Here is a 26,370-nt window from a genome sequence, read left to right on the forward strand (position 1 = left end):
AGAGCTCTTTCCTCGTGCTCTCGTCGTGGCGCAGATCCTTCTTGTTGGCCACCAGTATGATCGGCACGTTCGGGCAGAAGTGCTTGACCTCGGGCACCCACTTCTCGGAGATGTTCCCCAGCGAGTCCGGGCTGTCCACGGAGAAGCACATGAGGATGACGTCGGTGTCCGGGTAGGAGAGCGGGCGCAGCCGGTCGTAGTCCTCCTGTCCGGCTGTGTCCCACAGAGCCAGCTGGACCGGCTGGCCGTCCACCTCTATGTCGGCCACGTAGGTCTCGAACACGGTCGGGACGTAGACCTCGGGGAACTCGTCTTTGCTGAAAACGATCAGCAGACACGTTTTCCCGCAGGCGCCGTCCCCGACCACCACCAGCTTCTTGCGCAGGACGGCCATCTGGGTCGCTTCCTGGGCTTTCCTTAAACGCAGCATCCACAAAACGCACGGCCGGACTGGGCTTTTCTCTCGTTTCCGCTCCGCTTTTTTTTTAAACGTAGTCAGGCGATCTGAATCAAGTCTGACTCGTTCTGCCGGGAGGTTCCTTCTTTCCTCACCACGCAACGCTCCGGGAAAGCCGCGGCCATTTCTTTATAAAGCAGGGCTGGTTTCCTAAATATAACAACCCAATCGGAAATAAGGAAGTGAGATCATTGCGTATGGAAGGAAAGGTGATTGGATCACATCGGCTTCTATAGAGGAGAGGAGGGCCAAAAGCCACAAGGACCCACCCAAATGACTGACCTAGGCTCTTAAATTGCTTAGTCAGTGATTAAGTTTATATATACAGAGAGAGAGAGATAGATATAGATCTATCTATCTATCTATCTATCTATCTATCTATCTATCTATCTATCTATCTATCTATCTATCTATCTATCTATCTATCTATCTATCCTTTATATATATATATATATATATATATATATATATATATATATATATATATATATATATATATATATCTCATAGATAGATAGACCACTTTTATATATCCACTTTTATAAATCCAAATTCCACTTTTCTATATCTATATATAGATATACACATAGTTATCTATCTATCTATCTATCTATCTATCTATCTATCTATCTATCTATCTATCTATCTATCTATCTATCCGTTATATATATATCTCATAGATAGATAGACCACTTTTATATATCCACTTTTATAAATCCAAATTCCACTTTTCTATATCTATATATAGATATACACATAGTTATCTATCTATCTATCTATCTATCTATCTATCTATCTATCTATCTATCTATCTATCTATCTATCTATCTATCTATCTATCTATCTATCTATCTATCTATCTATCTATCTAACTAACTATAGCTCTCTCTCTCTCTCTCTCTATATATATATATATATATATATATATATATATATATATATATATATATATATATATATATATATATATATATATATATATATATATATATACAGAGAGACAGTTTAGTATCTCCATCTCCATATTCCAGGTCTGTCTAGTTTCACCAGCGACAGGTGGTGAAACTAGGCAGTTTAGTTTCACCACCCAAAGCTAAAAAAGCAATATTAATGGAGAGCAAAACAATTCTAAGCTTTTTTTGTCCTCAAATCAATATTTCGATTAGAAATGTTGCATATTTATGAGAGGTCATTATTCACATTTTAAATCATAGCTACAGCATGATACATTTCTATCAAGGGGCCAAATGTGACAATCTCTGCGTAAATTGCTAAATGGATATATGTATGTTTGATTGTTTAAAGTGAGATGGAAATACAGACAGCCCTTAGCAAAAACTAGTTTATTCAAGTGTGGCCTTCTACGAGTATACTTATTTCACACAATGAGGCAGTGTACTTGAGGTTTATTTTTAATAAGATATATTTCATATATTTAACAATTGTGAAGTTGACTTATAATGAAAAGTATAAAGCGAAGTCTACAACCAAGTACATTAATACTAAGACCTACATAAGCTTATACTTAATAACAATTAACTTCAAGTATACTACATTTTGCCAAGGTAATAAATAAACAAACATTTATATTTTCAGAAGTTAAATACATAATTGAATTTATAAAAGTGAAAGTAATTTGCAGTCATTGTATGTTAAAATCATATATAATTAAAAATTATGTTACTCTTTCTCAAGGGTATCATCTTCTGATTCGCAGTTTCTTTTTTCTTTTTAAAAAAAAAAAAAAAAAAAGTTTAAGCAATGATTTAGGAGGCATTCAATTAGGAATCCAGACAGGCTGGATAATAAACAAACTGGATCTAATGAAATATGAAATAAACTTGAATAAATTATGAAAATAGCTTTGTATGATTTTAAAACGTCACACAAATTGTACTAACGAACTGGCCACTTTTTTTTATTTATTTGAATATTCCAATAAAAATAAAATCACTGGATTTTGTTTTTTCAAAAAAATAGACCCATAACCTTTTTAGATTATTATTTATGTTTTTCTTCTTCCTTTTTTTTTTTTTTTTTTTTTTTTTTTTTTTTGATTGTGGCCCTTTAGCACTCGATAAAAATCAAAAAATAAGTGCCCTGTGACACGTTTGGGATAAGCACACTCTTTGATGTCGGACGTAGGTCTACGTAGTTCACGCTGTTTACAGAGAGGGGGCACCAGCGTAGGCAAACTCTTAGCTCTGAACAAGCCTTTGCTAAAAATCACCGCTCTCTCCAAGGCAACAAAACAATATAGAATAGGGCTGACGGCGTGCTGCAAGCACAGAGGCTCCATCGACACGACAAGGCGTGAGTATTTTTGCACCCCGTTTAAGTGTAATTCAAGCAGAAACGCCGCAAATTAAGCTAATCTACGGCGGTCCCGAGCCTCGGTGTGGGTATTTCTCTTTTGTTTAGCGGTTAAGGCCCCTCTGTTTGGGACTTGAAGGGGGGCCATGTTGTTGAGTGTTTGGCTGATGTTTAAGCTCAGACAACAGCAAGTTGGCAATGGGCTCTCGTGATAGCTGTCGGTGGTTTTTCTTTTCTTAAATGGCGTGTTGAAAGACGCTAAACGCAAATAAATCCTCCCTCGAACAACGTCCGTCTCGGTCGGTTATGAGAGCCTGAACGGCGACAATTTAACAACGCTGAATTGGCGATTTATCACATTAATCTACCGCTACAAACCAATAATAAACACAAGCAGGCCCGCGACAGTTAGCATTGGCTCGTTAGCCGTTGGTGTTGCCAATGCTAACTCCCGTAAGCAACACTATTTAACGTCAAGGATGCCGTATTTCAGAAAAACGGTCCCGAATTAAATTATTATATGTGAAAGCGGTCTTGCCAGCTTGAAACTGGACATTTTCGGCGAATATCTACAGTTAAATGCCCGTCAAAAGCGGCCAAGTTAGCTTGGATGCTAGCAGCGGGCTTGCTACCTAGCTCACTACAGGGTTCTCGTTTTGTGTATCGCACCAATTATTGCTTAATGTTGAGTGTAAGTAGCTTTTAAAAAATGCGTTTAGGCTGAATTTAAGCAAAAAATTTTCACATCCTATGTCTGCTACTGTAAGAATATTTAGCAACTACCGCAATATAGTAGTAGCGCAGTGTTAGCTTAGTGAGAGCTAGGTGTTAGTTGGGTAACTACATTGTGCTTTCGCTCATATAATTATTTTTTTACATCCTTAACTTTCTTCTTACATCGTTCCTTTCCAATGTGTGCAAATAGCTATACCAGGCTGCCAAAATAAAACCAAATTTCTGTTATGTAAGTAGCAATATAAATGACATAAAAGCTGTGGACACTCATGGCTTGGTTCAGGAATTAGTCAGAACCCAGGGAATATAATGAAATTGCGCACTGTATCTGGCTTGCTTTTGAGTATATCATTCGATGGGGCCCTCTTCAAACGCTGAGTGTTCTAAAAGATTAAGGAGGAGCTTTGAAGTGACAAGTCTCCTATTTATTGATCTTTGATCAATGGGAGAAGCTTCAATTTAGCCAAAGTGTTGCTCCTGCAATGGAGATTAATGGAACAGACTAAGTCACATCAGATATATAGATGTTATGTACAGTCACCAAAGATGCAACAGACTGCAGATTTAAAGCTGATACCGTCCCCCCCATTCCTAATTTTATATCTCTTAATATTTCCTGTTTAAAGTAATTTTAAGTTGCTACCAGTCAGTTAACACTATTGCAACTTTTACCTAATTTTGGCTGTGTGCCCTTTTTCTTTTTAATCAACGGTTATCCTTTCCTCTGTGTCTAGTAAGATCAGTTTACCCACAACATTGTGGTTCCCTTTGCCTTTACAACTTAACTGAAGTTAACATAAATTGGCAAAACTCCCAGTTAGACATAAGATTCTCACAAATGTCACTGTTTATATAGCCTATATATGTCTATATATTACAAAGTTTTTGTTTGACAGAAAAGCAAAATGTCTTTACTGCTACAGAAATAATGTAACACGTAGATTGTTACAAGTATAACATTTGATTTATTTCCATGCAAGAAATTAAGTAAAGAATAAACATTGTTTTGGAGCAAAAAGCTGATACCAGCTGGTTTGTCGGGCTATCTAACCCTGTTGGCCGTGTTGCAGTCAGCTGCTTAACTGGCAGGCTGCTTGGAGCTTGACAACTGGAGTAATAAAACAGCTTTACTTTACCAAGAGTAAAATGTAGAACGACTTTAGCTTCTACCCGCTGACTGTGTGTTGCTCGGCTGGAACAGTTGAAGTTGTGCAGAGGCACAGTGGCCATCTTTGAGCCAGGGAAGCACAATTGAAGGAGGGGAAGCTCCGTGCTCCATGCAGCTGGAAAAAGCTAGTCACTTATCTAAAAAAAATACTTTAATAGTTTTTGAAACTTTCACCTGAGACAAATGGGTGGATGCATGCAACTTTCACTTCTTAAAACCATGGTTTATAGCAAAGCCGGTACAAGCAGCCCATGTATTTTCCCATAGAAGATACAAATTTAAGAACATGTCTAAGAATTTTGGCGTTATGGGACTGTTGGGGTGCAACAGTCTGACTTTTTACATGTCACCTTTTGCTTAGGCTTTCCCGTGGAATGAGCATTCCATGCAGCATCCTAGGCATGAATGACGTGGGTTGGCAGGAGACGAGAGGTGGGATGCTGCATGCAAATGGTGCTCCTGAATCCGGGGGTGTTCGGGTCCACGGCGGCGGGCCGCTGACCGCGGTCGGGGGTGGTGGACAGGCTCCTGGCGGACCACATTTACAGGGTATGGACAGAAATTCCAACCTCACCCCAGGTACGCCGCAGCCACCGCTGAGCGGAAGATCCCAGGACGACGCCACAGTTGGATACTTCTTTCAGAGACAGCCTGGAGAGCAACTTGTGGGTTGCACTCCTAACAAGCACCGCTGGCCAACTGGAGATGCTAATCATGTCGATCAGGTAAAAAAAAAAAAACTACTAATGCAGCGAGCTACACTTTGTTACAGGCTTTGTGGACAAAGACTTGGGCAGTGTTTAACAGCTATGTAAAAATGTAGCTTTAAAAAAAAAAAATTGAAACCCCTGCGTTTAATTTTTTTTTAAATATAAAAAAAAAAGTAACTTGTTTGAGTTTAAGAAAAGAAATTCAAAACAGGTGAAAAGTAAATAAAATCGATCTCCTTAGATTGCTGTGTGGGAGTTTGAACTGCCTTATGTTAGCCTCCAGGTTAAATTTTTCCACTGGTTGTGCTGGAATATCAAACTAAATGTATAGCATAAGGTTAAAGTTAAAGAGAAAAACACTGAGTTAGTGAATGCTAACTGTTCTTCACATTGTGTTGGAATCAACTCACACGTGCTGCCATTTCATCCTCTTTAGCTGACCAAATGATACATTTATTCTTTAAATAATTTTAGTCAGATGAGATGCAGTTCCTCCAGAGCATCCTCCTGCTTTTTGCTTATGCTTCATGTTTTGTTTGCTCTCAGTTTCATAAAACACTAACAGCATTACTTAAAATACATTGCATAAAAAAAAAATAAAAAATATTCTGATCATAGGAACCATGATCTTTTTATGGAAGAGAATTAGTCTTAAAAAAACACCCCTATTAGCCCACAGTTCAAGTGACGGAAATACAGGACGTTATTTGCAGCTTGGACGTCATTGTGGCATTTTCTCCCACTCACATGAGTTGATGCCTTTTACATGGTTCCTTTTTATAGTTTCATTGTATATCAGGACATATTTCCAGGGCACACTGGTACCAGGGGTGGGCAAAGTTTAATTAGAAGTTGATCATGATAAATTGTAGGTACTATTGTGATAACGATAAAAGGGATAGGACTATTCACAGCTTGGTTTGAAGTCTTTTTTTGGGTAACCACAGGGATGTAGCTCTGTGCCACAGCAATCCTAGCCCCATAAACATCAATATTGCTCTTAAAAAACATATGAATTCAAATGTCATAAACATCAGTTAAGTTATAAACAAAAGTCTGACTGTTTCTGACTACATTTCACACAGTCCAGGCAATTAATTACATTTATGAGTTTATTGACATTTATTGACGCTCTGAAGGTACCATCAGTGGACAAAATAGCAATGATGGTGATCCTGGAGATACTTGCATTTTTTTGGTGTGTGTGTGTGTCAGACATTAGTTGGAAGTTATTGTTGTAAATATGCGGCAAAATTCTTACCATAAGAAGATTTTCATGGTAATAAACGATATGATAAATGCCCACCCATAACCGGTGCACATAATGTGAACATTTTGACATTGTCGTCCAGTAGTAAGACCTAAAATATGAAAAGGAACTGATAGAATGGTAATCCTCATTTATTGGTTCTTACATTTAAGAGGTTGGTTAGAGTTAGTAATAAATCTCTCTTAGTTGTCTGGAAAATTCTGACTTTTTTTTTTGTCCAGATTGTCTTATCCTTAAATCTACCCTTTAAAGTACTTTTTAATGGGCTTGTAAAGATTATGTAAGATTCAGATCTTCTTTATCTTGAAGATTAAAACATTAAATTACTTCGGAGTGTGTTAAAGTGATCCTGCATCAGGGCTGTGTCTTTAAAAAACTTTTTATTTAAATGTTTCTATTTTGATTGATTTTTATTGTATGATGATGTTTTACTCATAAAACTGGATTTGTTCTCTTTTCAAACCTTAGGTTCGGACCGTAGATGAAATGAATTATGACTTTCAAGCTCTTGCTCTGGAGTCAAGAGGAATGGGAGAGGTAATGAATGAATGATTATTATTATTATTTCAGATAATCCTGTGAAATGATACATTTAACACTATAAATGTATAATAATAAAATAATTTGATTTATATATCTCTGAAAAGCGTTATGAAGAAGTAATGCATTTTAAAGCCTAAATCAAACCCATTTTTATTCTCTCCTCCTTCCACTGAGAGCCATTTAATTGCTGTTTTATTCCCAAAGAGAAAGACTGATTTATAATCCTCTGCAACCATCATGAATAAATCCATAATTTAATCAACTCTACCTGGGAAAACAAAGTAGGAGCTTAATGCTTTGGTCTATGTTAAGAGGAGGAGTTTTGGCCTCATATTAACATGAAATGTAAATTGACACGTTCTATGAGGTTAAAACAAGTCTGAATATTCAGCCCAACTTTACAGGGCGACTGACGCAGGCATTGTCCCGCATGTTGCTACACAAATTATAAAGAGGTTAGCCTATAGTTCTATTTAAGGATGTTCCAAATGAGGAAATCTTTTTTTAAACCTTTGTTGGTCGCATCAGTTAGTTATTAACTCTTAGCAGTGGGGAAATAATGTATCGTTTCTGTCTTTTTCTTTAAGCTTTTGCCAACAAAAAAGATCTGGGATTCTGACGAACTTGCCAAGGATGGAAGGAAAGGCATGCTTCTTGGTGAAGAATGGAGGGAGAATGCATGGGCAACGTCTCGTAAGTGGCTTTTGTAGCTTTAAAGATGATAAGAATATTATTAGACAATTTATCAAGCAGGATATTCAGAATTGGGTTGTTTCTGAGGAAATGCTTCTACTATAGCCGTGGTGTGATGGAAAACTTTGTTAAAACCATAACTTTGTGCAACTTGATGTCAGTAACCAGACAAGGCCCAACCTCCTATGAAGGAGAACATGGTGAAAAAAAAAACAAAATGCTAAAACAAAAGTGAATTGTTTCTAAGAATATGAACCCTGCTTTGTCAAGGATACATAAGTGTGGTGAGAGGAATCTCATGATTTTGGCTTAGTCTGAATAAACACTAGGATGATCACAGAGGTTTTTACTACCAAAGACTGGCAATATGAGTTGATTCAACGTTATGTAAGGACTGAAAGCTACATGGGTCCCTTAGAGTCTCATGATATAAGCTTAGTTTAAATCATGGTCTCATTGATTATATTTAGAGCAGAAAACCAAACATTATTCCGACTGCAGCTAAATAATGTATTTGTTAACGCCGGTACTATTAGCAGTAGTTGTAACTTTTTTTTTTTTTCATGTATAAACAGATGTCTGTGTTTTTCACAACCAGTAACATTTCCAGACAGCCTAATATGTCACTGTTAGCAAGAGAAATGTGTTTGAGCTTTTCAGCCAGCTGACTGGCAATGTCCAGCAACAGGTGGGGGAGGGACAAAATATAAGACTTTTCATCCCAAGATGACAATTCAGAAGAGCTGAAGCAGGTCCAGAACAAATGATTTTATAGTTGGTCATTTATTATTATTATTATTATTATTATTATTATTATTATTATTATTATTATTATTATTATTATTATTATTATTATTATTATTATGATTAATATTATTATGCAGCAGGCAGTTCAAAATAAGTTTGTCCTTTCCAGTTACTTAGATGTGGATCAAAAGGTTGTTGTTTTTTTAGTAGTTCCAGAATGTCAGATAATGTTTTTTCCCCCACCAACCTTCTGATTTTGGACCTTTCATCCAGATCATTCAGTGTCCCAGCCAATAATGGTACAGCGGCGGCCTGGCCAGGGCTTCCACGGGAACGGCGACACAAATTCTGTGCTTTCCCCTCGCTCAGAGGGCGGAGGCCTGGGTGTGAGCATGGTGGAGTATGTCCTGAGCTCTTCCCCCGGGGACAAGATGGAAGGTCGCTACAGGAACGGGGGCTATGTAAGGCATCGCCAGCTTGTTTATTCTTTTCGGGTTTGACCGTGAAACGGAGCGGTTTTGACGCGACTGTTTCTGAGCACAGGGCGGAGGAGATGCCGACCAGGACGGAAGAGAGAAGAGTGACGTACAAGAGAAAGTGTCACCTTTTGAGGAAGACAAAAGCCCCGAGATGAAGGTGGGAGAGGACAACGATCCAGCTAAAACCAATGGAAGAGGTCTGCTGAACGGCATGGATAGAGACTGCAAAGACTTCAAGTAGGTCTTCTGGCTCTAATGGTGTCCTGAAGGTGTTTGTAGATTTAGTTTTTCCTTTTAAGAAAATAAATCAAGCAACTAAATTAGGAATGCAGCAATTTATGGGGCTGATTTCAGCCGCCACATAATTTTAGCTGGTTTCGTCTTCTCTTGGCGTGATAATTTAAAAAAGATGTCAAATTATTAAAAGATTTTTATTCTAGCCCCCTTCTATGAGTGATGGATTATTTGTATTGGAGACAGTCTCCAAAAACAGGATTCTACTTTTATTTTGAAAGTTTTACTAAGATTAATTTAAACAGCTTTTTACATCTGTGCTCCTTTACGATACTGAAAATGGCTCACTGTCAGTCTTCTTCACTCAGTAACTGCGTCCACACCGAAGTCTGAGGTTCTTTTATGCCCCGGTCACTGCTCAGGGTCTCTCAGCATGAAAATGGACAGATTCTACTCACTAGCCCAGTTTCTCAGTGCATGGCTAAAATGAATTTAGGGATCTTCAAACTGTGTCCTGCTCAAAATCTCATTTGAAACTTTATATTTGGTGCTCTTATCAAAAAAAAAAACTAATTAAATCAGAACAATGTCATTGCCAGAATACATCCAAGCTACAAGCCAATGTTATAAGTTGACCATTGATTCTGTATGTTCTCATAATATATCAATTTCTATCAAAATAACCATTATGTTCTAGTCCTGCTCTAATAAGTGTCTTTAACACTGTTTGTTGCAATTAAAAACAGGGAAAGAACAACTCCATAACGATGTCTTTGTTGTCACTCCCTAGCCACAGAGCATAGAGATCAGAATCTAGATAAGTTACTCTACAACTTAGCCCCATCTGGATATTTTAAGGCCTATTCATGAGTAATCTGTTTCTCTATTGTGTTGGCTGTCTCTCTCCACCCTTTTTTTTTTTTTTTCTCCTGTGTCTTCTAAAACAAACATGTCACACCCAGATAACCGACCAGACAACGTTCTTAAAGGAAAAGGGTCAAAGTGTTTGTAGTCTTTTGTGGGGGTGGGGAGAGGAGATCCAGTTTAAAAAAAAAAACGTTTTTTTTCTTCCTTTGGGTAAAATTACAAAACATTTCTATATTGTTTTCTATTCAAAATAGTCACTTGTCCGCTAACATGGGTATTTTATTCTGTGCTTTTGCAGTCCGACCCCTGGAAGCCGCCAAGCGTCCCCCACTGAGGCCGTGGAGAGGATGGGTCCCACTCAGGCAGGTTTGGAAATGATGGCGCAGCACCATCCTCACGTCCTCCAGCAGCAAAACCCGGCCCAGAACAAGGTCCCTGCCGAGGACTTCCAGAACCAGGAAGCCCAGAACATGGGTGGCATGGAGCAGGGGGGCGGTGTAGAGTCTTTACAGTTCGATTATGCCGGGAACCAGATCCAGGTGGACTCGTCAGGAACTCCAGTAGGATTGTTCGACTACAATTCTCAGCAGCAGGTCTGTCGGAGAGCGAGGCGCATTTTATAAAGTGTATCTGCCTGTGTGCTCAGCAGATAACCCTCTTCAAATTGTTTTTGTGTGTGTGTGTGTTTCCAGTTGTTCCAGAGATCTAATCCCCTGACAGTTCAGCAGCTCACAGCAGCTCAGCAGCAACAATATGCCCTGGCTGCAGCTCAACAACAGCATCTCGGTAGGACGGGCTGCTCGGCTCAATTTCCACACAATTACGTACACTTCAGCTACTTTGCACTCTTAATTTGTCTCGGTTGCGTAGACTATTAAATGAGGTTTTATGTGTGGAAACATGAGCAGTATCCCTCTTCCTCATCTCCCAGCTGGACTTGCTCCAGCGTTCGTGCCAAATCCTTACATCATTAATGCCGGCCCGCCTGGAACCGACCCGTACACCGCCGCCGGCCTGGCGGCAGCAGCCACGCTCGCAGGTGATTGTTCAGAACCCGTTCGTCCCGGATTGGTTTCAGCTCACTTTAAAGTCCGGCAGAGATTTTCTTTGCATGGCACTCTAATGCAAGTCTTCAGGTTGGTTAAGAAGTTTTCACTTCATTTGCTCTATAAGACGTCTATGTTCTTTGATCCTCAGGCCCCACAGTTGTTCCACCGCAGTACTACGGCGTTCCTTGGGGGGTGTATCCCGCCAATCTTTTCCAGCAACAGGCTGCATCCACTGCCAATCACTCAGCTAATCAGCAAGCATCCAACCAGGGACCAGGGCCGGGACAGCCGCAGGTAAGAGAGAAGTGAGGTTTTCTGCCCTCAAGGCTTCCCAGACGTTGCGATTAAACTTTAATGTTCTTGTCAACTCCTTTGCTTTTGTTTTGTTTTAAAGACCTTTTTTTTGTGATATGTTACGTGTAGACAATTCGATTTTTTACTACATTGACTTCTTGGCTCTCCTGATCAGCGCTTTTTGATCCAAACTGCACTGCCGTCAATGTCTTGGCGGAGGAATATTGACGCAGAAGCAAGATTTCAGCTCTTAAATATAAGACATTCTGAAGACGCGTGACGCTGATTTGCTTGTGCGACATACAGTGTTTCGTATTCATACCCCTGCGTGCGATTCTCACATGTTCTGTTGGGGCTCTTTGTGACAACCCATCCAAAGGACTTGTGAGTTGACTGTAGAGTCGGTTGTATGTAATTTAAACTGATTAGACATGTAGCTATTCCGTCAAGGCCTCAGAGGTTTGTTAGAGACGATAAGTCTAATGGGATCATGAAGACCAAGGGAACACAACTGGGAACTTATGGATAGAGTTGTGTCAAACATTTAACCGGGGGTAGTTTTTAAAGCAAGGCCTTGAAAGTTGAACATCTCATGAGTTACAGTTAAATCATCTAAAAATGGAAAAGTATGGCCCCACTGAAAATGAGGGACAGGCAAGGCAAATAAATGAGGCAGGAGTTTTTTTGGTTACTCCGGAGGATCTGCAGGGATCCACTGCTCAGGTGGGAGACTCTGTTGACAGGACGAAACTTGGGTGTGCACTCCACAAATCAGACCTACGTTATGGAACGGCGGCAAGAAGAAAACTCTTGTTGAAAACTATAAAATGTCGCATTTTCCATAAGCCATGCAGGGGGATAAAGCAAGTTAATAATACTAAAATCACACTTTTATGGCTACATGCAAAAGTGCTGCGTGTGGTGGAAATGCTAACACTGTAGATCACCCTAACCTGCAAGAAAAGCCTGTTCAGCCATTGAGACTGGCTGGGGCAGAGGTTGGACGCCTAGCAGGACCCTATCGGCCCGAAACGACTTCCAGAGCTGTGTATTTTAAAGCATATTCATGTGACAATGGTCTAGTCAAAGTCTTGCCCTGAATCAAGTCGACAGTGTGGATTTTATATTGCTGTTCCAATCGTGCTGAGCCAGAGAAGATTTCCAAAGAAGATATTTATTCATGGGGTTCAAACAAAAAAACGTTTAGTTGTAAGAAACGATCAAAATGTTTTTCTTTTTTCTTCCTCTTAATAATGCTGCATAAAATCCCAATAAATACACCAAGTTGGTGGTTGAAACATGAAAAACGGAAGGAGTTCGAATACTTTTTTGAAAAACCTGATTTACGAGCTGTAATGAAAGATCTGTTTGCCGGCATTGAGTTTCTGATAGCCGGCTTATATCTGTCTCAGTTTTTCTTCTTTGTGTTTAAAGAAAAAAAAAAAATAGGTGTGTCTCAGTTACAAATGAAAGTTTTTCCTGCATAATCCTTCATCCTTTTGTTTATGTTCCACTCAGATACCGGTCAACATCTGTTTATGTCCTCTGGAAACCACCGGAGCTGTGTTTAATTTTTTTAAACCTGAAATTCATGATCAAGCACACTAACTTTAACTGTTTAGCTTAAAAAAAAAACACTAAAATACATTTGTTGTTTCTTTCCTCCAGGTGATGCGCACAGGAGCCAACCAGCGGCCTCTTACACCAGGGCAAGGACAGCAAAGTCAGCAGGAGTCTATGGCTGCAGCAAACCCTGCACTGGCTTACGCAGGAATGTCCGGTTAGTAGAGCACTTTATACCAGCTCTCAACCTTAATCTGGCCAAACTTTCTGCATGTTTATTATTATTATTATTATTATTATTATTATTATTATTATTATTATTATTATAAGCGAGTAGTGTGGTTATGATTAGAAGCTGTCTTCATTCCTACTTACATTTTCAGTAAGCAGTAAGTCTTTGGTTTCATTTCCTGCTCAGGTTATCAGGTGCTGGCTCCCGCTGCCTACTATGACCAAACTGGAGCCTTGGTGATGGGCCCTGGCGCTCGGACTGGTCTGGGTGGTCCGGTCCGTCTTGTACAAACCCCCCTCCTCATTAACCCAGCTGCAGCACAAGCCGGTAAGCAATCGCCCGCATGTTGGTGTGTATTCAGAGTCTGGTCCAGCCGAATGTAATAAATCCAACTAAAACTAAATACTTATTAGCAGCAGCTGTATCTGCATCTGGCTCTGGTAACAACATGTCTGGACCCCCAGCCAACGGACTGTACCGCTCCATGCCTCAGCCTCAGCCACAGCAGCAGCAAGCCCCCCCACCCAGCAGCGGCCTGCCCTCCAGCTCTTTCTACGGTTCTGGATCGGTGCCCAACACCTCCCAGAGCAGCTCTCTTTTCTCCCACAACTCTGCTGCACAGCCGCCGCCAAGTTCCTCCCTGGGCTTCAGCAGCACGGGCGGCTCTCTTGGCGTGGGGCTGGGCTCTGCCCTCGGAGGTTTTGGCTCCTCAGGTGAGTGGATCAACAACAAGCTGCCCAAAGAGGGGGAGCCTCTCGCTGTTCATGGTCACCGTCTTAGTGATTTAGATAGTATTTGCCTGTGGCGCTGGTTGGAAAACTACTTCTTCCTGGTAGTTTTGTATACGTACTACCTTCTGTTTCTGTTTTAGATCGAGGTCTCCTTTCTGATTCTAGCCCTGTGTTTTTCTTCCAGTGTCCAGTTCGACCAGTAGCAGCGTGTCTCGCAGGGACTCGCTGTTGGCGAGTTCTGACTTATACAAGCGCGGGGGCAGCAGTTTAACCCCTATTGGTCAACCTTTTTACAACAGCCTGGGTTACTCCTCTTCACCCAGTCCTATTGGCCTTACACCAGGTCACTCCCCACTCACTCCTCCGCCTTCTTTGCCTTCTTCCCATGGGTCGTCCTCCAGCCTTCACCTCGGTAAGCTCCGTGCCGCTCCGCCAATGTTTTTTGTGTGTAGGGTTTGTCTTTAATGAGGGGTGTGGCGCACAGAGAAATCGCCTCAGGGTCTACTTGCTGCGTTTGTAGCTGCGAGTTCAACTTACGCAACAAACATTTTGAATCAAAGTTTGGTGTGCTTTTGTTGGGATGTCTCACTATTGATGTTTTTAAATTTCCTGTTACTTAAAGTTTACATTCAGCAGCAGACCATTTTGCGAATGGCTGCGGTTTTAAGTGGAGATGGCAAGTTTTAGCTGATTCTTTCTGCTCTTTTAGCGCTTTAATAAAAGACAAGAATGGATTTAACCTTCCTGCTGATTTTTTATATATATATATATATATATATATATATATATATATATATATATATATATATATATATATATATATATATATATATATATATAACAGAGGCAGCATTGAAGAAAGCTTCTGCCATTGACTTTCATTTTAAACACCTTTACTGAAGATGGTTGGCTTTGTGTCGATAACTTTCACATCAGAATGTTGTGGTTCATGTGATGTGGTCCCACTCAGGGCTGGGCAATATATCGAGATTTTAAAAATATCGAGAGATTTTAAAGAAAAAAAAGCGACATGAGACTATCGTTTATGTTGAGATGGTCCATGTTGCGTTAGAATTATACATTTACATGTTCCAGTTGTTTTTTTTTCAGCCATTTTCCTATATACAGGGTTCCCGCGGATCCTTAAAAAGTCTTAAAAGGCATTGAATTCTGTAACTTAAAACTAAGGCCTTAATTGGCATTAAAATGTCTTAAATCAGTCTTTCTTAGGTCTTAAAATTGTTTACCAGATACCAAAATAGTTTATTTTAGTAGGGAACAAAACAAAGTTTGAGAATTCAGTTCAGTAGTTGTTAAAAATATATCTGTAATTTGTCTTTTTTAGCTTTCTTCCTATATGAAATGTTTTTCAAAAATTTAAACATGTCTACTGGGCCAGAAAGTAATGGTTTATGTTAAAATAAACATTTGGGTGAGGTTGTCGCTACCAGGTTTATCATGAATTTGGTCTTAACTTTTTATTTCAAGTGGCATTAAAACGTCTTAAAAAGTCTTGAATTTAACTTGCCTTATGCTGTAGGAACCCTGTATATATCTACAGCTGTTTGTTAAAAAATGTGCCTGAGAGACATTTGGGATAAATCTTTGATTCAGAGATGCCTTTTTATATTTACTTTATAAAAAAAAAAAAAAAAAAGAAAACACACATCGAGATAAGTGTCGTATATTGGCATTCAGCCTAAAAATATCGAGGTTATTTTTGGTCCATATCGCCCAGCCCTAGTGTCACCTGGTGCTTTGTCTTTGTTGACTGGAGAAAATTAATTCATTTTTTTTTAGTTTCCAGCTGGCCGGTCACCAGTCAAGGTAAAAACTGGCCTTTCTGGTCACCAGCTGATTTCTAAATGCATCTCTAGTCTAGATTCTGTTCACACTGGGCCGACTTTAATGGGTGGAGAACCAACACCCTCAGTCAAACAGATTTGTAGCATAAGATTCGGTGCCGTCTAAGTAGGAACAGACCACAATGAGGCAAAGGGATTAGAAGTCAACCGTTTGTCTCATAGTTTCTAGAGTTACAATTTGGCACACTAACCAACAAAACTTGATCTGTGGTTCAAAAAGTTGTAGTGGGGCAGTATTATCTGGGGAGTGAATTAAACAATGTGCTTTCTTTACCAGTGCCTTCAAGACTTGTGTTTTCTTCCTAGGTGGCCTGACGAATGGCAGCGGGCGTTACATTTCTGCTGCTCCAGGAGCGGAGGCCAAATATCGCAGTGCCGGCGGCACGTCCAGCCTGTTCAACTCCAGCAGCCAGCTGTTCCCGCCCTCTCGACCCCGTTACAGCCGCTCCGACGTCATGCCTTCCGGACGCAGCCGCCTTCTCGAAGATTTTAGAAACAACCGTTTCCCGAACCTTCAGCTGCGTGACCTACCGGGACACATGGTGGAGTTCTCCCAAGACCAGCACGGATCCAGGTGAGCGACCAAAACCTGAAAATGGGCTTACGTTTTACTTTTAACAACAACAAAAAAATCAATTTACCTTATTGTTAGAACGACGGTAGCCTAATATGTGATTATTGTTGTTTCTAGATTTATCCAGCAGAAGCTGGAGAGGGCCACTCCTGCTGAGAGGCAGATGGTGTTTGGAGAAATCCTTCAAGCGGCGTATCAACTGATGACCGACGTGTTTGGGAATTACGTCATCCAAAAGTTCTTCGAGGTTCGTAAACCGTATCTTAAAGCAGGGTTGTCGAGCTCCAGTCCTCGTGGGCCGACGTCCTGCAGCTCCTGGACATGTCCCGAGTCCAAACACCCATGAAAGAAGCGACTGAAGCTCCTCCTCATGCAGCCAGGTTCTGCAGAGTCCAGCTAAGGAACAGATTATGTGCAGCAAGCCGCTCCTCGAGGGCTGGAGTTTGACACCTGGGTCTTAGAGGGGTTTCTTTTTCATCACTACGCAATATTAGCCGGAATAAAGTTTCTTTTTATTTTTATTTTTTTTTTTGTGTGTGTGAGATGCACATTTGTTGTACTTGTTTTTCCACTCCATACAGTTTGGAAGTGCAGACCAGAAGCTGGCTTTGGCGACGCGTATTCGTGGGCATGTCCTCCCCCTGGCGCTGCAGATGTATGGCTGCAGGGTCATTCAGAAGGCTTTGGAGTCCATTTCCTCAGAGCAGCAGGTAATTGTAAGTGAGCTTTTTACTCTTCTAACACTTTTTTTTCCTTTTTATTTCTTATTTCCTTATCAGTCAGCTTTTTTTATTTTATTGCATTTGAACCTGCTCTTCTCTCGTCTGTTTGCCTCGTTTTCCCCCAGAGCGACATTGTGCGAGAGTTGGACGGCCACGTGTTAAAATGTGTGAAGGACCAGAATGGGAACCATGTGGTACAGAAATGCATCGAATGTGTCCAGCCTCAGGCTCTGCAGTTCATTATCGATGCCTTCCAGGGACAGGTAGGACTATCATCGTTACTTTATTAGAATAATTCAAGTTTATCTGCTCAGAAGGTTAACTCTTACATGAATTTGTACTTTAAATGTGTGTCCAACTAGCTTTATTTCTCCAATTTCAGCCATTTCAATTATCAATCATGTTCTTTTTTTTTTATTCTTTTAATGATCTTCCCTTCTTTCTTTTTTTCTTTTTTTTTTTTTTTTTCCTTGACTGTCAGGTTTTTGTGCTGTCCACACATCCGTATGGCTGCCGGGTAATCCAGAGGATTTTGGAGCACTGCACTCAGGAGCAAACGCTGCCGATCTTGGAGGAGCTGCATCAGCACTCTGAGCAGCTGGGCCAGGTGAGCGCGCTCCCTCCCCTAGTTTCAGAGTCACTCCGGGAAGATGTGGCGTGTGTTTGCGAGGGGCGACATCAGATGCTTGTTGTGGTCCTTGCATGTCTCCTTCATGTTTGAGCATTTCACTGTCATTGTGCTTTGATACGTGTAAAAAAAAAAAAAAAAAGTCTAAATATTAATGTATTTAAACTGTTAGCTGTCATGACATCTGATTGTGATTATTTAAACATCCACCCTGCCCCCCCTGACTTATTCCATCTAGAAATATCAAGGCGTTTCATTGGAGATGACACCCAAAACATATTATACAGTGTCCCGCGATGCACTGTTCAAGGTCAGAGCAATTTGCCTCTCTTGCGGATGTCCCCGTTCTCCTCTCCCGTTTCCTCCTTTTTTATAGATTCTACAAAGATGTTAACACGTAGTTATCAAATTTTCAACTTTCACAAACCTCTTTTAACCCACTGAACAGCATTTTTATTTATTATTTTTATTTTTTTTACTTTGCTTTCTCCCCTCTTGCTCACATGACTTTCTCCCACGTTTTGCCTACAGCGCATTCTGATCAATCTGTTTTTCTTCGTTCGGATTTGCGGACATTGTATCTCTGGAGCTTCCTGAAAATTTGAATCTTCTCCAAAGCCTCTAAATTTCCAAAATGTAGCAAAAATGCGTGTTTAAACAGATTGATCTGGAAATGAATGTGGAGGCAAACACTTGAAAATCAAGGTGGAGACTACAGTGGCTCTCCAACAAATTACTGCTTTAATGAAACTGATAATTAGTCTTGGTTTCTTTTTTTTTTTTTTTTTTTTTTTGGTGATGGTGAATTAGTTTTTTTTCCCTCCATCTTGTCACTAAAATCACACCCATAACTGTCTATCACCTATTTCTGAAGGGGCAAAGATGCTTTTGGTTGCATTGTCTGGTCAGCAACACTCCAAACCAGCAGCATCTATTTTGTCTGACCTTCCGCAGTGATGACGTTAGGGTATTTGACATACTACAAATGGGGGTGTCACTCATCCGTCAGCCTGTTGTTGTAGAAATGCATGATTATTTCTCACCAATTGAGACCAGTGGTGATTTTTTTATTTTATTTTATTTTTATTTTTTGCATGAATATCAATCAATCCAAAAACCAAAACAATAACTGTCTCGCTGATTTGTTTTGAATAATGCTGTTTAAACTGCTCCACTTGTGCTTACTATCTCCGGCGCCTCCTGCAGGATCAGTACGGTAACTACGTCATTCAGCATGTTTTGGAGCACGGCAGGCCAGAGGACAAGAGCAAGATAGTGGCGGAGGTTCGCGGAAAGGTTTTGGTCCTGAGCCAGCATAAATTTGCGAGGTAAGTGGAAGAGCGGCGTTTTGGCAGACGTATGCGATGGCTCTGTAACCGCCGGCTCTTTCTTCCTCTTCCATAGCCAAGTAAACTATCTTTGGTTAAATCTACAGCAATATTTGACTTTTTTTATAAAATAGAATATTAATGCTTGAAATGCATCTGGGTTATACAGTTTTAACAAAGGATATTAGAGTCTTGATTGTTATATTTGAGATTTACTTGGATAGTTAACTGGTTTTATGGAGTTTTCTACCTACAGATTTGACATTTCATTCATCCCATCTTGCTAACTCTGGAATATTTAAGTGATTTTGAAATTCTGTGGCACTAGTGGCCTTTATTATTGAAAGCAGGGTTCCCACGGGTCCTTGAAATCCTTGAAAGTTTGTGAATCTGAAAAAAATAAATTCAAGGCCCCTGAAAGTTCTTGAAAACAGCAAAAAAAATACCTTGTCCTTGAAAGCCCTTGAATTTTTTTGTGGGGTTGAAAGTTCACACGGATGACGTCTCATGTGTCATTATTTTACTATCACACGATCTTTTAAAATTATGTTGATTCCGCAGACTTTTAATTTGCAAAAGTACGTTTGCTCTTCTTCGTTAGTTGGTAGGCTATGGTTTAGGTCTACATGCGTACAATAGGATACATTCTCGCAGTGTTGCCAACTCAGCGACTTTGTCGCTATACTTAGCGACTTTTCAGAGTCAAAGTCAAAAACTACCTTAATCACAGATGAAAGTAAGTGAAACAAATTGATATAATTCTGAACATCTCAATGCTGCACTTTTTTCCATAAAATTCCATGAAACGGTAGGCTAATGTACATCTTATATGTAATGTAGTATGGCATAGCCATGTACTGTGGATATAAATGTAGGCTATGAATATGATCAATATCAATGTAGGCTATGAATTACGTCCACTTTCTTGCATTGCTTCTGACCCAACAACTTCTACGCCGTTTAGTCTTTTATTGAATTTCCATTGTATTAAAATGTGATGACCTATTCAGCGGTCACAGTAGGTAAATGCAGCCACGTGTGGTCCTTGAATTTGAGGAAATTGGTCCTGGAAAGCTCTTGAAAGGTCCTTGAATTTGATGTTCACCAAGGTGTGGGAACCCTGTGAAAGTAGGCTGACAGGAAAGGGGTTTAGAGAGGGGGGGAAGACACGTGACAGAGTCGAACCCAGGAGTAAGGCCTCATGGGTGCGAGCCACCCCGTTATCACTGACACATTACCCCTTTAAGAGTGATTTTAAGTACTTGTTAACATGCAAACTCTACTGCGGTTAGATCATGGAGGTTAATTGTGGTGGTGGCAACATATTTCTCTCACAGCTGGAGCCTGGTAGGACCAGTGGCAGATTATCAGAGCCCTGCTGCGTGTGCATATAGGTGTGGTTTAGTGGTCAGAATTCCCAAAAGAACTGGACACACGAGGCATATGCTAGTTTAATGCTTGGCTGTGAGCACTCCAAGTAATTTCATGTAGCGCTCTTTGAATTGCAGCTACAAAAGACATTTCTCCAACTACCTGAAAAAGGCAACCTCTCTGCTAGATCTTAATTCTTTGTATGGAAACTCCATTGGTTATGGGGAAATGTGTGTAGTGCAGATGTAGTGTTAGGACGGTCAGGAAGGCAGCAGGGGAGAAATCGTGGCGAGTAAACAGCATCATCGCGATTTAATTTAACTAAAACAAGGTTTTCCAGATTTGACACAGCGCGGCCATGTTCTAACTTTCTTGGAGGTCCTATAGGTGGTAGGAAAGTCTTAAAGCTACAGTAGGTCACTTTTATATAAATGTATTTTTTACATATTTGTTTAAAATATCTCTATGTCCTGACGGTTAAATATGAGACAGATAATCTGGAAAGAAAAAGAATAAAGCTGCTCTAGCACCTCCCAGTGGTCCTATTGCCATTTTCAGAAATGCTCCGCTCCCGGTCAGAAATGACCAATCAAAGCCAGGAGTGTCTGACTCTGATTGGTTGGTAGCGGTGTCAGTCACTCTTGTCTGCATGCTGCTCACTTTGTGGAGGCAACGCAGCAGAGAGCAAGGGGCAGGGACCTGCAGGGTGTGCTTGTTCAATTTTTCAAGCCATGTCCACGGTTTTCTCAAAACTCCTGGGTTTAGCTTTAAGCTGCGTTCAGCCAAAATCATTAATTAGCTCAATATAACTAAACCTGAACTCTCACTAACAGACAAACTATGACTTGTTACAGTGATATTCATCTTGACTGCATCGTCACCGACTGCATCTGAAAAATGTGTTTTTCTTGTCACTATGTGTAACATGTCTGTGTGTGACCTATAGTAATGGAAACGACATATAGTAATGGAAACGACATATAGTAATGGAAACGGACCAAATAACATGCTGGTTAGGGCAGACACCTGGCATTGGTGAATTCAAGAGTCTGTAGTTCATTGTCTTGCTTTTGTAGCTCGTTTTGTACCATGACTGGGTTCTTTATTCATATTATCAGGTTTAGCTAACTGATAATATGCAATAAGACAGAAAGGAGAAACATTGCTCTGTATAACTTTTTAATTTGACATACCCTCACTCTCTGTGCGCTGGAAAGGTGAACGTACCACACAGATTAGTGAAGGAACTCTTCCTTTAACACCTGAGAGGTACCCGTTTTCACCAAAGCCTCAGAACCGTGGCACAGGCTTCGCTTCACGCGTGACATTGAGTGTAACGTTGCCTCGTCCTCTCCCCAGTAACGTCGTGGAGAAGTGTGTGATCCACTCCTCGCGCGCAGAGAGGGCTCTTCTGATAGACGAAGTGTGCTGCCAGAAGGACGGACCCCACAGCGCCTTGTACACCATGATGAAGGACCAGTACGCCAACTATGTCGTCCAGAGAATGATTGACATGGCAGAACCTGCTCAGCGGAAAATCATCATGCACAAGGTTAGCGCAACAAAATGTAGATACTTGATTTTATTTTATTTATTTTGGAAGTTATCACGACAACGGGCGTTATGGAGTCGTCCAACGTTTTGTACTTGGGTCGCTGTTTATGACCCATTCAGAGCCTCCACCCTTTTAAGCCTAATTCCAAACCCTTAGACTTAAGAGATCTTGGTCGTCTTTCTCACTTTAATCCTTGAAAGTGTAAAAGAAAAACAAACGCAGCAGTTCTGCGCCTCTGCTGTTTTTAACACTCATTCTCGCTGATTTCTAGATTACATTTGATCAAGTTAACAAGAGAAGCAGTGATAAATAAATTGTTCAACAGAAACCTGAAGGATCTTTGCATATTTCTCCATTCGCCAGAGGCAGGGAAGAAGGAAAAAGCAACTTGCTATATTCAAGCACTACTCTGCTCTCGCTGAGTTCAAATGGGGGGAAAATCCAAAATTGCACAAAAAAGCTCTAAGCAGTGGTACAAAAACTTTGAACGGCGGACTTCCCCGGGGAATACAAACACTGACTTATTTGTAAAGCACTTTAGAAACAACAAAGAGCTGTACAGCAAATGTCATATAAAAGATACAGAAAATAAAAATCAAAGATTCAGAACCAACTGGATTATAAAGTCAGAACAAAAAAGATAATAAAAAAACTGGGTGCTAAAGACTAGGAAGTATAAAGGAGCTTTTGAATAATATTTAATAATCATTAAATGGTAAATGGGTTGTACTTGTAAAGAAGTGATTGAAAACAAGAACAGGGAGGAAAAATGTAGGTCAGTTGAAATCATATATTAGGCCTCCCAGTTTTCTATAATTATAATGCAGGTATTTAATTTCCTAATATCTCTCGGTCCAATTTTAAGATGGGTCCTGAAATGGATGGGGTACGAGCCCAGAATCTGTGTGATCTGCTCTGGGTGTGGCGGGTTAATTAATGCATCTCAACCTGGCGACCTTTTATTATGAAGCACTACAGTCTGATAAGCTGGTGGAGCTAATTTAGCCCATCAGTTTACATCCTCCAAGTCTGCAAAACTGGTCTGTTTATTCCCTCCTTTAACGGTAGTAATGTGATTCTGTTATTCACTTTTCTGTGATTTTTATATATATATATATATATATATATATATATATATATATATATATATATATATATATATATATATATATATATATATATATATATATATATATATATATAAATTTATTATTTATTTATTTATTTATTTATCTGTCAGAGGGTGAAATAATAAAAAAAAAAATGTTTCAGTTGTGATTTACAAAGCCAAAATGTTCAGATTTTATTTGGAAATGTTCTTCATTTATCCTGTTTTTGAGGAGTTGACAGTTTTAATTCAGGTTTTCGTCTGAAACTACGTTTTTAGTTCGCTGATCCCTCCCGTCTCCTTCTTCCTCCTCAGATCAGGCCTCACATCGCCACTCTGCGCAAGTACACATACGGGAAGCACATTCTGGCTAAACTAGAAAAGTACTACATGAAGAGCGGCTCTGAGCTCGGCCCCATCGGCGGCCCCACGAACGGACTCATGTAATCGACACACTGGGTCCCCCGAAGAAGTGGAGGAGCTTGAAGCCCAACCCCCTCTGCTCTGTGAGCGATCGCTCCGTTAGCCATAGGTCTTCGATCCGATCGGTCGTCCCCTTTCTCCCGTGGGGATGACCTGTTTACCAAAAAAAACAAAACAAAAAGACAAGTCAATTTCGCCTAAGATTGCTGTGACAACTGACCCCTGCCACTCTGCCACCCCTGCCCAAGCCCCCAGTACGGGCGCCCAGGGGCCGCACAGTCCGCAGGCTACGTTTAGTTTTCCTGGGTAAAGCACAAGCCCGCTGTTAATGATGTAATTGATGTATTTGACTGGGTTTTTTCATATTGTACATTTAATTTTTTTTTTACCTTGTAAATTCTCTGTAGAAAAAAAAAAAAGAAGAAATTATTACGCGATCGCTGAAATTTACAATTCTTACAATTAACACCAGCAAGTGACTTTATAAGGCAAAGTGATTCTTTTAAAACACAAGTCCCGTTTGTTTTGTTTTTTTGTTTTTTTTCTAGCCAGATTTAAAATGTCAGCTGTCCTGATGAGCTCTAGGTGATTGAATTTTATATTTGTATGAGAATCCCACGCACAGTACAAGTGTTTTTCGCATGCCAAAGCAGCTAAATGAGTTAGTTTTCAAATGGCACTAAAGATTTCGGATCACGGGGGCCGAGCAGTCGCCCAGAGGGTCCTCAAGACCTTTTATTTGTATTTCTTTCTTCAGCTTGCCGTTGGGGATTGGTGCTTTAGTCTTGGGTTCATGTTTCACTTGTGGCTTTTTTCTTGCCTCCAGACCTTGTCGGGGGGGGGGGGAGGCCACACGTTTACTCCAGCAGCTCCGGTACTCCCTGCCGCCAAGCGGGGCAAATCCCAGCTGCTGCTTTCATGGAGCCCCCGTTTTTTGAGCCGTTCTTCTTCTTTCCCTCGTTCAGGTTCTCGTTCTGGGGTTAACGCCGGAAGAAAAGCTACGATTTGATTGAAGAAAAAAAACAAAAAAAGAAGCAGAGCATGAGGTTTGGTTGTACAGCGGGTTTAATCTTAACTTGACCATATTATTGGGGCGGGTGGGGGGCTTTTACGTATTTTGGGGGGAGGGGGGGGCAGGAACCGTGTTCGCATGCCGTGATGGGTTTTAATCCCTTGAATTATTTTATTCTATAATTTTTTTTTTCTTCCTTAATCATGTTTTGTCTAAGATCCGTCTTGTAGTTGGAGATGATCACTGCCCTAGAAAACGGTATATTTATGTACTAAATAATCATCTCTTACGTAGAAGTAGTTCAGTGATGTATAGCAACTTTATGTACGAGTAAAATTGTTGCCTATTGGGTGGGATGGATGGATGGGGGGGCGGGGCTTGCGTTGATGATGAAACTCCCACCGCCTGGAGGTCAGAGCAGAGTCCAAGAGATATTTCTGGGGGCGGGAGCTAATCCCAATTTTCTGTCTGAGGTGAAATGAACTAGAAGTAGTGAGATGATTTAAGGAAAGGGATGTTTGAAGAACTCTTTTTCTATTGGTTCTTTTCTTTCTTTTTCCTTTTTTTTTTTTTTTTAATATATAAATATATAAATAGTTTTTATTTTCCGTTTTTGCTTGGGTTTGCAAGTGCAGCTGCGGAGGCCGGCCAAGGCCGTCGAAAACGTATACAATTCACCCGTAATGCTCGTAGTGATGGCTTCTTTGCTTCTTATCAATTGTAGATGACATGTAGTATATGTGCAGTTAATAAGTGTAAGATTTGTTAAATCAAAAATATGTTTAGCTGTGGTGTTTTTCTTTGTTTTTGTTCATTTTTTTTTTTTTTTTTTTGACAGGCCTTGCTCTAAATTTGTAGTGATGCTTTTATTTCGTCTGTACAGTTGTACATTTGTAAACGTTCGATGCTGTAAATGGGATGTCTTTTACACTTTTTTTGAGGGGGAGAAAAATAGCAAAAATTGTTCATTTAGATGTGTGTGTATATTCATCACTCCTTTCCCCTTGAATATAATGTATACAGTTTTATTTCAAGTATTATTTTAAAGGAAACAAAAAAAAGAAAACCCAATATGGCTTCGCAATCTGGCATGAATCTTTTGTTTGTTTTTAATCTGTTATGGAAAGGCCAGCCTCTATTTGTACTGAAGCTGTAACATCAACTGTTGATAGTCTCTAATGTGTGACAGTTTTAAAATGAGAGAAAACTAATAATAAGAAGAAACATTCTACTAAAATTGAGGTCGCATTTAGTCCTCTGTGCTACCATGGAAACTTCACAAGATATGACGAGAATTATTTTTGTACAGATGAGTGCTGTGTTTTTGGAACAGCCACCACCTTGTAAGCAAAAGAAATGTAAAATATTGTCAATTATATAAATATGAACATATGAGTTTTTGTCACACCGTCAGTCATGTACATTTTCAGGTGGCCTTATGTACATTTCCAGATGTTAGATGAAGAAAACAAACTTCTTTTTTTTTTTCTTTTGGAAGCAGAATTGTGACTATGATTAAATTGTTCTTCTAACATTTCATCCGCTAGTTGTGGTCTCTGTTTTTAAACCGGTAAAGCGCCGTATGGGGGACCATCTGTGGCCGTATTAAGGATTTTTGTCTTTTCCGCTCCTATAATTGCAGATCGGTACAGATTTGTGGCAGTTGTCGTAGACAGTTTATATATATATATATATATAT

The 26,370-nt window shown here is 40.1% G+C and overlaps 1 protein-coding gene across 8 annotated transcripts; it reads left to right on the forward strand.

Moving 5' to 3' along the window:
• The first annotated feature begins 90 nt into the window (after positions 1-90).
• On the forward strand, positions 91-26,210 carry pum2 (pumilio RNA-binding family member 2). 8 transcript variants are annotated; one of them, XM_021319744.2, is made up of 24 exons: positions 91-172; positions 5,035-5,398; positions 7,122-7,190; positions 7,784-7,889; positions 8,910-9,097; positions 9,180-9,352; positions 10,515-10,809; positions 10,909-11,002; positions 11,148-11,255; positions 11,414-11,559; positions 13,228-13,339; positions 13,541-13,681; positions 13,768-14,067; positions 14,270-14,497; positions 15,886-15,912; positions 16,257-16,524; positions 16,642-16,771; positions 17,106-17,240; positions 17,372-17,509; positions 17,728-17,853; positions 18,113-18,184; positions 19,081-19,202; positions 21,933-22,125; positions 23,552-26,210. In XM_021319744.2, the coding sequence occupies exons 1-24, from the start codon at positions 111-113 to the stop codon at positions 23,681-23,683; spliced, it is 3,729 nt and encodes a 1,242-aa protein (XP_021175419.2). In that variant the 5' UTR covers positions 91-110; the 3' UTR covers positions 23,684-26,210. The 8 variants fall into 8 exon arrangements, with proteins under 8 accessions (XP_021175419.2, XP_021175421.2, XP_021175420.2 ...); XM_021319746.2 differs by having other exon boundaries at positions 17,106-17,234; XM_021319745.2 differs by having other exon boundaries at positions 13,771-14,067.
• The last annotated feature ends 160 nt before the right edge of the window (positions 26,211-26,370 follow it).

Source organism: Fundulus heteroclitus, chromosome 15 (assembly GCF_011125445.2).
Source record: "Fundulus heteroclitus isolate FHET01 chromosome 15, MU-UCD_Fhet_4.1, whole genome shotgun sequence".
NCBI classification, from domain to species: Eukaryota; Metazoa; Chordata; class Actinopteri; order Cyprinodontiformes; family Fundulidae; genus Fundulus; species Fundulus heteroclitus.